At 39.5% G+C, this 17236-nt stretch overlaps 1 protein-coding gene across 4 annotated transcripts in view; it reads left to right on the forward strand.

Annotated features, from left to right (window-relative positions):
• Positions 1 to 17236, forward strand: part of eas (ethanolamine kinase 1) — a 182569-nt gene that overhangs the window by 76540 nt on the left and 88793 nt on the right. For all 4 annotated transcript variants that reach the window (XM_068391264.1, XM_068391265.1, XM_068391263.1 and 1 more), the window contains one exon: positions 14025 to 14186. In XM_068391264.1, coding sequence (XP_068247365.1) covers positions 14025 to 14186 — 162 coding nt within the window. The remainder of the gene's footprint in view (positions 1 to 14024; positions 14187 to 17236) is intronic.

Consider the following 17236-nt stretch of genomic DNA (forward strand, 5'->3'; position numbering starts at 1 on the left):
CATAGCAAGGTTTAGCGAGGTATAGGGACTCGTTATTTTTGGTACAAACCTATTCAAAATAAGGAGCCTCGGGTAAAGCCAAAAGACCAGATTGGCAGGGACATCCACCCTCCTAATGGGTGAGTCACCCCTAATAAATAGCATAGGTTTGTATTCCAGTTACGGGACAAATGACAAATTCATAGATAATTTGTATTTTCCTAACGATACAAATCTTTAGCTATTTTACAAACTTATTCACTCCCTAGCCCCCTTGAAGTCGTATCTCCAAAGCAAAGTGAGCCAAATCCCAGGTGTGTGAGCGGTAGTGGTAGCAAGCTACCCCCCCCCACCCCTGTAACTAGCGGAATGGGTAGTTAACCCTCACTGAAATTTTAATGGCTCCTCCTCGTTAAGAAAAATACAAATTATCTACAAATTTGTCATATTTTACCACTCCCTTCACGGCCCCTAACACTTTACATGCTTCATTCACTCACTGACGTACATCTGCTTCCACTCCATCATTTGCAGCAATAATAGACCCCAAGTACTTAAACTGATCTATTTCCTCAAGTAACTCTCCATTCAACATGACATTCAACCTCCCACCACCCTCCCTTTTCGTGCATCTTATAAGCTTACTCTTCCCCAAATTAACTCTCAACTTCCTTCTGTCACACACCTTTCTAAACTCTGTCACTAATCAACCCAGCTTCTCCTCCGAATCTGTAACTAATCAACCCAGCTTCTCCTCCGAATCTGCAACTAATCAACCCAGCTTCTCCTCCGAATCTGCAACTAATAAAATATCATCCACAAACAACAATTGATGTACCTCTCACTCATGATCACTCTCATCTATTAGTTTCAATCCTAGACCAAGCACTTGAGCATTCACCTCTCTTACAACTCCATCAAAAACATATTGAACAACCATGGTGGCATCACACATCCCTAGCTCAGCCCCACTCTCACTGGAAACCACTCACTCACTTCATTTCCTATCTTAATATAAATGCTTTACTGCTAATGTATAAACTCTTCACCTTCTACCAATTCTATATAACCTCATTACATTCCACATTGCTTCCCTATCTACTCTATCATAAGCTTTCTTCAGATCCATAAATGCAACATACACCTTACCTTTTGCCAAATATTTCTCGCATATCTGCCTAACTGTAAAAATCTGATCCATGTATCCCCTACCTCTCCTAAAACCACCCTGCACTTCTAAGATTGCATCCTCTGTTTTAACCCTAATCCTATTAATATACTACTGTACCATACAGTTTTCAATATTAATCTTACCCGATAATCATGTAGCTGTCAACTCCGTTGCCCGACAGAATTCTACGGAAGGGATACGCCAGCGATCGCTATACAAGAGGGGGGTGTACTCACCAGCGCCACCTGTGGCCAGGTACTGCAGTACTTCTTGTTGACACCACCTCAATTTTTCCTCTGTCGTGCCTCCGGCTAGACCTACATGGATACGCTGTTGATCCTTGGTGATGTATTTGCTCTAGAGTTTAGCTTTCGCTATTCAGGAAGTTTTATCATTAGCTTAGCTAGCTTTTGGAATTAATTTGATTAATTATGGTGACGAAGAGAGTATGAACTCTCTTTCACTTTTAAATGGCCGACCCTTCCCTTAGACGGAAGTGTTGGTGTCTAAGAGAGTATAGACTCTCTTTCTTAATTTTGCTTAACAAAAGTTATAGATTTATTTTATATCTCTCCGCCTTTTATAGGCCTCTTCGATTAACTTCCTTTTATTATAAACTTATTAAAATTAATTTTTATATTTGTTTATATTCGACCTTTCCTAATAGTAGGCGGTCTTTTCTTGGTACCGAAGTTAATTAACATTGAGCCCGTCATTTCGGTTTTACCTGTTAACATATTATGCTATTTTAATGTTTTTGAAAGAATTTCTTTGATAGTCTCGTACTGTTTTCAAAGTTGAACTAACGTTTTGTTTTGTCTCTGCAGTTGTTGACGTTCAGAACGTTCAACTTGCGTTCTATCGTTACGATAGAGAGAGAATTTTCACGGTGTCACGTTGCAGTAAGAGTAAACCGTTTCTAGCGTTTTGTTCATTCTTTCTTAGCTTAATGGTTTTAATTCTAATAAAGGAACTTTTTATTTGGGAAATCTTTCAGTTTTTTTCCTTTAACAATAATATGTTTTAACGATATATATGATTGGACTCTTCTCTCAGGTTCTAAGTCAAGAGAGAGAGAGAGAGAGAGAGAGATAGAGACGGAGGGAGAGAGAGGAGGATAAACGTTTCGTTCAAGCGAGTAACGTTGTTATCGTTTTTGCTCTTCTCCCTAGTCTCTTTAGGGGAAGAAGGTAAACGTTTATAGAGTTTTATTCTTGTTCTCAAGCTTTATGCGGTGAGAGATTTTAAACGTAGTTTATTTGATCTAGTGTTTAGTCTCTTTCCAGCCACTGAATTATTTATCTTTCATTAGATTTTTCTGTTACATTGTAATTCTGTTTTCGCAATTACTAACTTTTAAGGAAGGATAGAATTGCGTGTTTCAGGTACAAACCACTTAAAGTTTCGAGTTCAGTGAAATAAGTGCAAACAGAAAATCAAAAGTGATAAGTGATAAGCGCAAAGTGTTACAGTGTTGCGTTCGAGGGTTCGTCTGTTCGTGCCAGTTGTTCGCCTAGTCTGGGACCTCTTACAAGCTCCCAAGCCCAGGGGAGAAGTAATGTCGAAGGACTTATGGGTTCAGCAGGCCTTGATCGACGAACAGACGTTTTCCCTCCGTGGTTTCGGGTGTATCTACACACGTTGCCGATGTGATCACCCCAACCACACAAAGACGAGAGAGCCCTTTTATTCCTCGTCTTCGGAAGAGGTTTCTCGCAGAAACCATGGACCAAATCTTGCAGCTTTTAAGTGCAAGTCGGTCCCTTCCGCACAAGTCCAACTCCTAGGTGTAGCCATTAGCCCTGGGTCAGTTCGGACTTGCTGCAGTACGACAACTGCACACCTCCCAGAGAGGCAAGGTGGTATCGCAACAGGCAGTAGCTCCGTCTGTTGCCGCACCAGCTGTTTTAGACCCTCAGTCTCAACGGACAGTAGCTCCGTTTGTTGTTGTCTTTCTTAAACTCTAGTGGTCTATGCTGCAGACAATGCAGTCTCAGCTTGCGGTGTTGATGCAGGAGTTTCAGGCAGAGAAGGTTAATACACCTCCTCCTGCGAACGCTCCTCCTCCTCTGCGCAGTACAATCTGCCAGACGTATGAGGTTGAGGTTCCTCAAGCTACCTCCATGCGTGAGCTGCCGCGTTGGGAGTTGCCAGATACCAGCGCTGTGCAGCAACCTCCACTTTCCTTGAGGTAGGAGCCTCTTACCACGCAGCAACCTCCTCAACAATGGGGGTAGGAGCCTTATGCCTTACAACCTCCTCTACCCTTGAGGCAGGTGTATCTTGCATTACAACCACCCTCGAGGCAGCAACCTCTTGAGGTACGACAACCTCTACCATCCTTGAGGCAGCCACCTCAACTCTCGCAGCAACCACCTCCACTTTCCTCGAGGCGAGAACCTCAACTCTCGAGGCAAGCACCTCAAGAACCTCAACTCGTGAGTCAAGAGCCTCTCTCTGCGCAGCCACCTCAACCCTTGAGGCAAGCACAACTCTTGAGGCAGGAACCTCATGCTATGAGTCAGCCACCTCAACGCATGCATCTGCCACTTTCTCCTCAGCTTGAGCCTCTTCCCATTCAACTTGAACCGCAGTCTATGCAGCTACCCCCTTAACCCTTGAGGCAGACGCAACTCTTGAGGCAGGAACCTCACAGGAGCCTCCATGAGGCAGGAGCCTCATGCTATGCGGCATCCTCCTCAACCCATGAGGCAGGAGCCTCATGCTATGCGACATCCTATGGGCTCTCGTGGCATGGTTGGTTTCGACCTGGCCTTTCATTAGAAGGGGCTAGTGTTCGATCCCAAGTATGAGGTAGAAATTTATTTCTACTGTATTTGAACACGATGTTGTGTTGATATTTATCCATATTGACTCATTAGAGGTAATTTGAATGAATTACTACCAATTGTGTCACGTGGTGGCCCGGGGAAATCTGGTAAAACTCTCTGGTAAAGAGACTGATGTCTCACCAGGTAATCCTCGGACAGCTAGATTAGTGTCAGGTTCAGATTTCTTTTAAGCAGCATGAGCCTCATCCCATGCAGCATGAGCCTCATCCCATGCAGCATAAGCCACACGCCAACCTTACAGCATGCTCTACATACAGCATGCTCTGCATACAGCATGCTCTGCATACCTTACCGCATGCTTCTCAGTCACACATCTTTGGTTGTTGCCAACTCACTAGACTGTCAAGCAGTTTCATAACGTTGCCTTCTAGTCTGCTGCTTTTGCACCAGTGAAACCCTCACTGAGAGAACTTAGCTTTTCTCGGATATGGTTCCTGTAGATGAGAAAGTGCTATTCTCCCTCCTTCTGATATTCCCTTGAGGACTCTGTCATTTGGAGAGGAGCCTTTAGCTGCGTAGCCTCCTATGGACTTTTATTTAAGCATAACATGCTTCCAGGGAAGGTAATGGTTCCACTTCAGTCGCTAACCCCGTCTGTTACCACACCTGCTCCCATAGACCTTGAGCTGTGTTGCAAGACATGCAGTCCAAGCTTAGTCCTTGTTAGAGGATTTTTTGTTTACGGAGTCAGTGTGTCACTGGGAAGACGTTCAACAACCAGCAGAAGTGACTTGTTGTGACGCAGTGCGGCAACCTCAGCAACCCGATAAGGAGTTGTCTGTACGACCCAGACAGTCTAGACAGCTTCGGGTTGTCACTGTACTTCCTCGCTTCCCCATGGTTGACAGTTCACAGACTGTGCAGCAGTACCATGATCTTGTGTCCGGCTCCGTCAGACGACTGGCTTTTAAGAGCTCCCACAAGTCGTCGCTGTCTGGAGATTCTCAGATGGACTATGGATCTGACCAAGAACTGGGCCTCCTGGTCAATTTTGAGGAGTCCCAGCTCGTCCCATCCCAGACCATTGTCTACCTGGGTATGGATCTTCAGAGTCGAGCTTTTCGGGCTTTTCCGTCGGCCCCAAGGATCTTCCAAGCCCTAGAATGCATCCAGAGCATGCTGAGAAGGAACCGATGCTCAGTCAGGTAGTGGATGAGTCTAACAGGGACACTTTCATCGCTGGCCCTGTTCATCGTGTTAGGGAGACTCCACCTCCGCCCCCTTCAGTATCATCTAGCTGCTCACTGGATAAAGGACATGACGCTAGAGACGGTCTCAGTTCCTGTTTCCGAAGAGAGGAGGTCTACTCTCGCGTGGTGTAAGAACAGCTTTCTTCTCAAGGAAGTCTACCTTTGGCTGTTCAGAAACCCGACCGCCGTCTCCTCTCGGACGCATCAGACACGGGCTGGGGTGCGACTTTGGACGGACAGGAATGCTCGGGAACATGGAATCAGGAGCAAAGGACACTTCACATCAATTGCAAGGAGTTGTTGGTGGTTCATCTGGCCTTGATAAACTTCAAGTCCCTCCAGCTTAACAAGGTGGTGGAGGTGGACTCTGACAACACCACAGCCTTGGCTTACATCTCCAAGCAGGGAGGGACTCATTCGTGGAAGTTGTTCTAGATCGCAAGGGACCTCCTCATCTGGTCAAAAGATCGAAAGCTCACGCTGGTAACGAGGTTCATTCAGGGCGATATGAATGTCATGGCAGATCGCCTCAGCCGGAAGGGTCAGGTCATCCCCACAGAGTGGACCCTTCACAAGAATGTTTGCAGCAGACTTTGGGCCCTGTGGGGTCAGCCAATCATAGATCTGTTCGCTACCTCGATAACCTAGAGACTCCCGTTGTATTGTTCTCCGATTCCAGACCCAGCAGCAGTTCACGTGGATGCTTTTCTGCTGGATTGGTCCCATCTCGACCTGTATGCATTCCCGCCGTTCAAGATTGTCAACAGGGTACTTCAGAAGTTCTCCTCTCGCAAAGGGACACGGCTGACGTTGGTTGGCTCCGCTCTGGCCCGCGAGAGAATGGTTCATAGAGGTACTGCAATGGCTGGTCGACATTCCCAGGACTCTTCCTCTAGGAGTGAACCTTCTACGTCAACCTCACGTAAAGAAGGTACACCCAAACCTCCACGCTCTTCGTCTGACTGCCTTCAGACTTTCGAAAGACTCTCAAGAGCTAGGGGCTTTTCGAAGGAGGCAGCCAGAGCGATTGCCAGAGCAAGGAGAACATCCACTCTCAGAGTCTATCAGTCTCAAGGGGAAGTCTTCCGAAGCTGGTACAAGGCCAATGCAGTTTCCTCAACCAGTACCACTGTAACCCAGATTGCTGACTTCCTGTTACATCTAAGGAACGTAAGATCCCTTTCAGCTCCTACGATCAAGGGTTACAGAAGTATGTTGGCAGCGGTTTTCCGCCACAGAGGCTTGGATCTTTCCACCAACAAAGATCTACAGGACCTCCCTAGGTCTTTTGAGACCTCAAAGGAACGTCGGTTGTCCACTCCAGGCTGGAATCTAGACGTGGTCCTAAGGTTCCTTATGTCATCAAGATTTGAACCTCTCCAATCAGCCTCTTTTTAGGACCTCACATTAAAAACTCTTTTCCTCGTGTGCTTGACAACAGCTAAAAGAGTAAGTGAGATCCACGCCTTCAGCAGGAACATAGTTTTCACATCTGAAACGGCTACATGTTCCTTGCAGCTCGGTTTTTGCTAAAACGAGCTTCCTTCACGTCCTTGGCCTAAGTCGTTCGAGATCCCAAGCCTGTCCAACTTGGTGGGGAATGAACTGGAGAGAGTACTTTGCCCAGTTAGAGCTCTTAGGTACTATCTAAAAAGGTCTTAACCTTTACGAGGACAATCAGAAGCCTTATGGTGTGCTATCAAGAAGCCTTCTTTTCCAAGGTCTAAGAACTCAGTTTCTTACTATTCAGGCTTCTGATTAGGGAAGCACATTCTCATCTGAAGGAAGAAGACCTTGCTTTGCTGAAGGTAAGGACACATGAAGTGAGAGCTGTGGCTACTTCAGTGGCCTTCAAACAGAACCGTTCTCTGCAGAGTGTTATGGATGCAACCTATTGGAGAAGCAAGTCAGTGTTCGCATCATTCTATCTCAAAGATGTCCAGTCTCTTTACGAGTACTGCTACACCCTGGGACCATTCGTAGCAACGAATGCAGTAGTAGGCGGGGGCTCAGCCACTACATTCCCATAATCCCATAACCTTTTAACCTTTCTCTTGAATACTTTTTATGGGTTGTACGGTCGGCTAAGAAGCCTTCCACATCCTTGTTGATTTGGCGGGTGGTCAATTCTTTCTTGAGAAGCGCCGAGGTTAAAGGTTGTGATGAGGTCCTTTAGTATGGGTTGCAGCCCTTGATACTTCAGCACCTTAGAGTTGTTCAGCCTCCTAAGAGGAACGCTGCGCTCAGTAAGGAAGACGAACTTATTAAAGGCAGAGTAATGGTTCAAGTCGACTTCCTTACCAGGTACTTATAATTTCATTGTTATTTTGAATAACTGATAATATGAAATACGGGATACTTAGCTTCTTGATATACATGTACACTGGTTTTCACCCACCTCCCTGGGTGTGAATCAGCTACATGATTATCGGGTAAGATTAATATTGAAAAATGTTATTTTCATTAGTAAAATAAATTTTTGAATATACTTACCCGATAATCATGATTTAATTGACCCACCCTTCCTCCCCATAGAGAACCAGTGGACCGAGGAAAAATTGAGGTGGTGTCAACAAGAAGTACTGCAGTACCTGGCCACAGGTGGCGCTGGTGAGTACACCCCCCTCTTGTATAGCGATCGCTGGCGTATCCCTTCCGTAGAATTCTGTCGGGCAACGGAGTTGACAGCTACATGATTATCGGGTAAGTATATTCAAAAATTTATTTTACTAATGAAAATAACATTTTTCCAACCACACTCAACAAACTAATACCCTTTGAGTTACAACACTCATGCACATCGCCCTTACCTTTGTATTGCAGAACAATACACGCACACATCCAGACCACTGGTACCATTGGTAACATAAAACATATATTAAACAATTTTACCAACCATTCAAGTATAGTCACCCCCCCCCCCCCTTCTTTAACATCTCAGCCTTCACACCATCCATACCAGGTGCTTTTCCTTCTCTCGTTTCATCAGGTACTCTTTTCACTTCCTCTCTTGTAATCTCTCCCATTCTCATCTCCCATCACTGAACACAACTTCTGCAACAGCAATTATATCTGCCTCCCTATTATCCTCAACATTCAGTAACCTTTCAAAATTTTCAGCCCACCTTTTCCTTGCCTCATCTCCTTTCAACAACCTTCCATTTTCCTCTTTCACTATCTCTTTATTTCTCGATCCACCCTTCCTTACTCTTTTCACTTCTTTCCAAATCATCTTATTCTCTTCATATGAACGACCTAATCCCTGACCCAACCTCCAATCAGCTGCCCTTTTTGCCTCACCTACCTCACGTTTTACTTCCACTTTTTTCTCTATATCTTTCATACTTCTCTACACTATTACTCTGCAGCCATTCTTCAAATGCCCTCTTTTTCTCTTCCACTTTTATCTTCACTCCTTCATTTCACCATTCACTACCCTTCCTCATGCTGCCTCCAACAATCCTCCTGCCACACAAATCACTTGCAAGCCCAACAAGATTTTCTTTCTTTAACTTCCACTCCTCCTTTAGATCTCCAGCTTCTCTCACTTTCACTCTGTCAAATGCCACTTCCAACATTTCTTCATATTCACTTTTTACCTCTGGTTTTTTCAACTCTTCAACCTCACTGTCTCCCCTTTACATCCCTCCATTCTATTTCCCCACTCTTTTGCTATAACTAATTTTCCTTCAACCAAAAAATTATCAGACATACCGTTAGCCATACCTCTGAACACATGCACATCTTTCAATCTTTCAAACATCCTTCTTATTATCAACACATAGCCCATTAGTGCCCTTCTTACCACTCTTCCATTTGCCACTCTTACCTTCGTATACTTGTTTATATCTTTCTATTTGAAAAACTACAACTTATCACCAGCTCTTGCTCAACACACATATCTAGCAGCCTCTCATCACTCTCATTTTCACCTGGTATGCCATACTTCCCAATGACTCCTTCTACCTCTCCAGCATCCACTCTGGCATTTAAGTCACCCATCACACTACATAATTCCTTCTAATCAGCCCATCTACACACCTAGTTAATTAATTCCACTCTTCTTCACTTCACCCTGGCTCATACGCACTAACAAAAGCCCAACATTCCCTACCTAACCTAACCCTTACCCACATTAAGCTAGATGATATTTACTTCCATTCCACTACTTTACCTGTCCTCAACAATAAAACCACACCCTCTCTTGCTCTTCCCCTATAAAACCACACCCTCTCTTGCTCTTCCCCTTTTAATCCCAGACACTCTACCAGTCACTTCACCAACATCACTTCACCCTTCCCTTTTATCTTTGTCTCACACAAGGCCAATACATCCATCTATCTATTCGAAAACATTTTTCTAATCTCACATCTTTTACTCTCTATCGTACTACATCTACGCACATTTAGACACCCCAAAACTAGAGTGCGGGGAGCATTCACTCTCCCCCAGCTCCTCTTTGATATCTCACAGGAAGTAACTATACAAGAGAAGGGGATTCCCAGTTCTCTTGTCCCATCCCTTTTAGTTGCCTCCTACGACACGTAGTGATAACGTTGGCACTATTCTAATTGTTATGCTCCTGTCGCCACAGGGGTCATGAAAGTAATAGGAAGTGTGGAAGAAGGATGAAGTGTTTCCCCAGTTTTTGTGTCCACTGGAGTTCCTCTTGGAGTCTTCTTGAAGAACACAATTTCCTTAATATAGAAGATTTTCCTTAAGAAAGCAAGTTATTTATATAGATCAGTGTTACAATATTGAAACAGTTTTCAGTGCTACTGTACACATTTTAAGTAGTTTTGTGGCTTTAGCGATAGTAGAGACGGATGTCTATTTCATGGTATGTCTTTTTTTCTCTCCCCAGAATTATCATTTCATCATCATTGCTATGATTATTACCATCATTTTTGTTATATATATTGTTAATATTATTGTTCTAAATTATTTGAACTGCACTTCATGTTTTTAAAGCCTCATATGGGTTTCTAAAAGGAAGGTTATCTGAAATGAAAAAGGCAATAAGACTAAAACTAAATGAAAATTAAAAGGCAGAAAAGAATGCAGTTGGGGCCCAAAGGGATACTGTATGCTTAAGGATGTGAATTTTTGGGGTTTATGATGAAATCCAAAGAAGCTGAGCTATGACTACTCTTTGGTTTATTTATGATTTATGATATGAATGGTTAGTTATATGGGACAAACAGCATTTTACTTTTCCAGTTTCCCTAAATCTTTAATTACTTAATTGTTCAACTTATTTAACTTAATTATTCTCATAAATCAGTTTAAGCACTTTGGGTCTGTTGTTGCTGCAAATAGTGGAGTGGAAGAAGAGGTACGTCAGAGGGTGAATGAAGGATGTAAAATGTTAGGGGCAGTGAAGGGAGTAGCAATGTTTAGAGGGTTAGGAATAAATGTAAAGAGAGTTCTGTATGAGAAAGTGATTGTACCAGCTTTGATGTATGGATTGGAGTAGTGGGGAAATGAAAGTTACGGAGAGACAGAAATTGAATTTGTTCGAGGTGAAGTGTTAGAGGAGTATGGCTGGTGTATCTCAATTAGATAGGATTAGGAACAAAGTAGTGAGGGTGAGGGTGGTTTGGCCTAGAAAACAAGCTCGTTGTATATGCTGATGATACTACCCTCTTTGCATTAATTCCATCTCCTAAATGTAGATCTGGGGTTGCTGAATCCCTTAATAGAGATCTTGCTAAAATTAGTGCATGGTGCAAGTTATGGGGCATGAAGTTGAATACTAACATAACTCAAAGTATGATTGTAAGTAGGTTGAGGACAGTTGCTTCTTAACATCTAGATCTTGGTATTGATTATGTTTCTTTAACTCTTTATGACTTCATTAGAATTTTAGGTGTGATTCTTGATAACAAATTTGCTTTTGAGAAACATATCAGGTCTGTCTTTTTAAATGGCACAAAAAATTGGCTTATTGAGAAAGTCTTTTAAGATTTTTGGTGATCAATCTATGATGAAGTGATTTAATTCTTTCACTCTACCTTGTTTCGAGTGTTGTTCTCCTTTGTGGTCTTCAGCTGCTGACTCTCATTTTAATTTGTTGGACAGGAACTTATGCTCTATTAAATTTATAATTCCTGATCTAGATATTAATCTCTGGCACTGTCGTTCAATTAGTTTGTTATGCATGTTGCATATGATTTTTTCATAATTCTGACCATCCTTTACATCAGATCTTCCCGGACAGTACTACCCTGTTCGTAATACTAGGTACTGTATGCAGTTAATTCTAATAGTCAGGCCTTCTCCTTCATGAGGCTCAACTTCACAGTATTCTAGAAGTTTCATTCCAGCTGTGACCAGATTGCGGAATGATCTTCCTAATCAGGTAGTTGAATCGGTAGAACTTCAAATGTTTTTATGTTGACAAGGCAGACATGTCTCTTTTTAAAGTGTATACTTGAAAGATCTTTTAACATTGTTACTGTTCTTGAATATTTTATTTGTTTATTACTTTTCATATAGTTTATTTGTTTCCTTATTTCCTTTCCTCTCTGGGCTATTTTGCCCTGTTGGAGCTCTTGGGCTTATGGCATCCTGCTTTTCCAACTAGTATTGTAGCTTAGCTTGTAGTAGTAATATTATTATTAATAATAATAATAATAATAATAATAATAATAATAATAATAATAATGATAATAATAATAATGATAATAATAATAATAATAATAATAATAATAATAATAATAATAATAATAATAATGATAATAATAATAATAATAATTATAATAATAAAAATAATAATTATAATAATAATGATAACAATAATATTATTATTATTATTATTATTATTATTATTATTATTATTATTATTATTATTATTATTATTAACCAAGCTACAACCCTAGTAGGAAAAGCAAGACGCTATAAGCCCAAGGGCTCCAATAGGGAAAAATAGCCCAGTGAGGAAAGGAAATAAGGAAATAAATAAATGATGAGAACAAATTAAGAAAAAATCATTCTAAAAACCGCAACAACGTCAAAATAGATATGTCTTATATAAACTATTAACAACGTCAAAAACAGATATGTCATATATAAACTATAAAAAGACTCATGTCAGCCTGGTGAACATAAAAACATTTGCTCCAACTTTGAACTTTTAAAGTTCTACTGATTCAACTACCCGATTAGGAAGATCATTCCACAACTTGGTAACAGCTGGAATAAAACTTCTAGAGTACTGCGTAGTATTGAGCCTCATGATGGAGAAGGCCTAGCTATTGGAAATAACTACCTGCCTAGTATTACAAACAGCATAGAATTTTCCAGGGAGATCTGAATGTAAAGGATGGTCAGAGTTATGAAAAATTCTATGCAACATGCATAATGAACTAATTGAACAATGGTGCCAAAGATTAATATCTAGATCAGGAATAAGAAATTTAATAGACCGTAAGTTTCTGTCCAACAAATTAAGATGAGAATCAGCAGCTAAAGACCAGACAGGAGAACAATACTCAAAACAAGGTAGAATGAAAGAATAGATTGATCACCGAAAATCTTAATAGACTTTCTCAATAAGCCAATTTTTTTGTGCAATTGAAGAAGACACAGACCTAATGTGTTTCTCAAAAGTAAATTTGCTGTCGAGAATCACACCTAAAATTTTAAAAGAGCCATACAAATTTAAAGAAATATTATCAATACTGAGATCCGGATGTTAAGGACCCACCGTCCTTGACCTACTTACAATCATACTTTGAGTTTTGTTAGGATTCAACTTCATACCCCATAATTTGCAACATGCACTGATTTTAGCTAAATCTCTATTAAGGGATTCACCAACCCCAGATCTACATTCAGGAGATGGAATTAATGCAAAGAGAGTAGCATCTTCTGCATATGCAACAAGCTTCTTTTCTAGGCCAAACCACATGTCGTGTGTATAGGGTTGTAGGAAAAGAACACTACCCTGTGGAACACTTATCACATTCCCATACTCACTATGGTGCCCATCAACAACAACTCTTTGAGATCTATTACTTAAAAAATCAATAATAATAATAATAATAATAATAATAATAATAATAATAATAATAATAATAATAATGATTATCATTATTATTATTATTATTATTATTATTATTATTATTATTATTATTATTTCATGATTGTTTAATGGAAATTGGAATGAGTTATTTGAGTTTATAAATATTTGATTTTTTATTAGATTCTTTTATGTATGAAGTTAATCTACCAATAGTACTGATTGAGTAGAAATGTCAGCATTCTTTAATATATTGAAAGCAATCTAACTTGAAGAAATATTATGAATACATATTTGGTGAATTTCAAAATTTACTTTGAAGTGCTCATATATTTGTTTAACCTTTGAAATGATTGAAAATTGCCTCTTCTTATTTCATTCTAGATACTGTATTGATAGAACTATTGTTTTATGCAAACTTTAATTCCACTCATCCTATAAGATTGATTTAATAGTTTTGAGAGGCTAACACTCCTATATTGGTGTTTATGACATTACTGATACAGTGCATATAGTTTTATATGCTGTTTTTTTTTTTTTTTTTTTTTTTTTTTTTTTTTGCTAATATATGAAGTTGAATTTTATGTATAAAAACTGTCCTTGGTTTTTGAATTAGGTAATTTTGGATTATGGTATATTTTTTTTCCATACAGCATCTTTAGTATGCACCTCTCAGGACTTACTTTTCCATGAAACTTGAGAAGGAATATGTGATCTTTGAAAAGAGCTCTATTCTGTTAATTTGCATTCACATATGAAAGAATTACAATGGAACACTTTTTTTCTCAGATGAGATACTGTTTTTACAGATTCTGAATAAGGCTGGATGTAGCCCTCCTTTGTATGCTAGTTTCACCAATGGATTAAGTTATGGTTTTACCAAAGGAGTGACAACAACAACTGCTACTATCACAGAAGACCCAATTTGGCAGGCAGTTGCCAGGGAGTTAGCTAAGCTACACAAAATTGAGGTACAGTATAAATTTTTTCATCATAAACAGCTTGAATTTAATATGTAATGTGTACAGTATACTTATAATAGAAGGATTCTATTTAAGCTTGTTTGAACCATTTGCAAAAATTGTCATATCTATTTAATCTTAAATTTTTTTATTAGCTCATCCCTTTAGAGCATTATACTGTACAAAAAATAGTTCTTCCAGTTCTCATGCATCCTGGACCTTCCTACAGGTCTTTGTCCTGCCCTACATAAAGAGCTTTTTGTCAAACTTCCTTATACTTTCTCATCATATTTCCAAACCATCTCAATCTTTGACCTCTCAGCCTTTTTTCCAGCTTATGGACACCATTTAAAATTCTGAAAAATTACTCTTTCAGCTCATATGAAGAAGTCTTGACTTGAAGAGGCTATGTGAACTATAGTCCCGTACACAACTACAGAATTTTTAAATATGCCAAGTATTTTTACGAAACCCACCTGATGCTTATGTTGCTTCTACCCAAAGCTATGTTGACGTCATCTACCTCAAAATAAAAATTTCCCATCCTCTCTCCCTGCAAAAATGCCTCCTCTGGGAACCACAGTGTCATCTGGCTGTTGATGGTAACTAACTTAGTTGAGCTCATGACCATTTACCTCTTGCTTTTCTGTTCATCTCTTCACTTTTGTCTTTTAAAATAGGGAGACTCAATCATTGGGAGGAACAAGTTCCTTAGAGCAAAATTGGAAGATTCTTATCATTCCTAGCCCATGGATAATATGAAATAGTAATTCTGGTTAGTTCACACTACTTGGTATCTGAACTTCAAATACAGTCAGATGTTGTATTTTTCTGAATGATAAAAGGTAAGATGAATACTAATTTAGAAAACAAGTACTCAAATTATGGATACAGATGTTAATGAGATCATTAGTTTTTTTGTTTTTTTTATATTATTTTTATGGTTTAAGATGTTTTCTCTGGATTTGCCAGTAACAGTTACGCTGTTGTGCATAAGAATTTGTTTCGGGTGGTCATGATCTGCATTCTCTTTGGGTCTAGTGCCAGGGACAATTTTTTCCTTTGTGAATCTTGTGAGGAGGGCATAGGCCTCAGTCCTCTTCTGGAAGTATGTTTCATGGTCAGCTCAAAGTTCAAAGTGGAAAAGAAAGCTTACTTTTTGTTCAATGGAATCTGGAGAAAATTATACTTATAAGACAATACTTACTATTCTTTTGAATTTTCACCTACAATGGATTAATCAAGTTTCATAATGATGGGAGACCTTAAGGATTCTGCTCTAGTGAGCATTATGCCACAATGCTAATGTGAATAGGAGAACTATGTGTGTAAGAACTGAAATGATATATTAACTTTCTTAGGTGAATTTTCCTCAAATGACACTTGGTTTTCAGTTAAAGAGTTGTGAAAAAGTCACACAGGGAGTTAGTTTCACGTCAGAGGAAGGACTTGAAGGTTTAGTTTCACAAAAGTGGTAGGTCAGCTACTTCTCTTTGTGTGGAAAAGTTTTAGAAAGGATTAGTTCCTCTACGAAGTACTTGTCTTTTAGACTTGCATAGGGTCAGTTTGACATAAACATGGCATGAGAAATAAAAATTACTTTAAAATAATGTGCCAAGGGAAACATATTGTAATTACAGATGTAATAAAGAGTTAAAATCTTAACTTTGGAAAATATTGGAAAGTTATTCACAGAAGACTTGAAATGGTAGTGTATTTTGTCAGTCTTTGTTAGCAGGGTTGACATTGGTTCTGTTTTCACAAGGCTTTATCTAACAGAAACCTGGTTTGATTATAATTTACTGGGCTTTAAGTTCAGTAGTAACTGTAAAAGATGCAGTAAATAAGAATTTATTGTTCATTTATTTGCTTAAAGTTAAATTACACCATTATTTCTCTTTGTTAAAGTTCAAGGTCTTATTTTTTATAGAGAAATGTATAAGGCTTTAGTTGTAAAAGATGGATAGTGGTTATAGATTTGGAACACAACCAAGAAATTCAAATGATTACAAGTTTACAGTACCTCGGGTTAGGATTGTTTGCCGTTTAAACTCATCTACAGTGGTGCTCAAATGTATTTATCTAGATTGTTAATTTCTCATCTCATTAAATATCCCACCTCCATCAGAATTTTGGGATCAGCAGTATGAACATTAAGGGTATTTCATAAACAGAAATTTGATAATAACATTCTTTATTTTTATACTCCTGATGTTCATGTACATTCCCTCTCCTCCAATACTAATCAGTGATGCCAAGTGACTAGTGATCGGGGTTTCGACTTTGTAAACTGAAAAGAAAGAGATACAGTATATGGTTGTGTCATCGACTAAGTTAGTTGTCATCAGCTAGAAATCCCAAACAGACAAATATAATACTCAACTTGGAAGCAGGGATCTCTAAAACGTCGGACATCTTCCAAAAAACACAAAACACAGAGCAAAACAAAATACGTCTGACCAACGCAAGTGCTGAGGAGGAATGAGGATGGGGGGTGGGGAGATGTAGGGGTAGAGAGGGGTTATGTTGATGAAGGAGAGGTCTAATTGGTGAGGGATCTATGGTCGTGGTTCAATCACGCCCCAGTTTTCTATACCGACACTCAAAGAGTGAGCGAGCTAGGTTTATTCCTGGCATTCCATGCATCTCTTTTTCTCTGGTATTTTCAGCAATAACTATGCCTTAGAAATGGTGCTAGAGGAGCATTTCACTGGGCGACACAGGTCCCTCGCCCAGAAATAGATTTTTCCTTCGTCAAAATCCCTTTTTTGTACAGGAAGAGAATGGGAAATATTTATTTTAGGATAAACATTGACGCAGCTTTGAGTAGAAGCAATATAAACATCAGGTGACTACAGTATAAAGATAGAATATATTATTATTAAAATTCTGTTATTGTCATCCTTACACAAGAAAGCTGTTAGGTCTAAAAACTGATTTTTAAAGTATTTTCTTACTGGGATTATTGCAGATCTAAAATTAGAAGTACTTTACCTGTGGAAAGAAAGGGAAATTTTTCACACATTCATTTTATTTCTTTCACAATTTTTTGGTTACTT

This window comes from Palaemon carinicauda, chromosome 17, assembly GCF_036898095.1.
Source record: "Palaemon carinicauda isolate YSFRI2023 chromosome 17, ASM3689809v2, whole genome shotgun sequence".
NCBI lineage: Eukaryota > Metazoa > Arthropoda > Malacostraca > Decapoda > Palaemonidae > Palaemon > Palaemon carinicauda.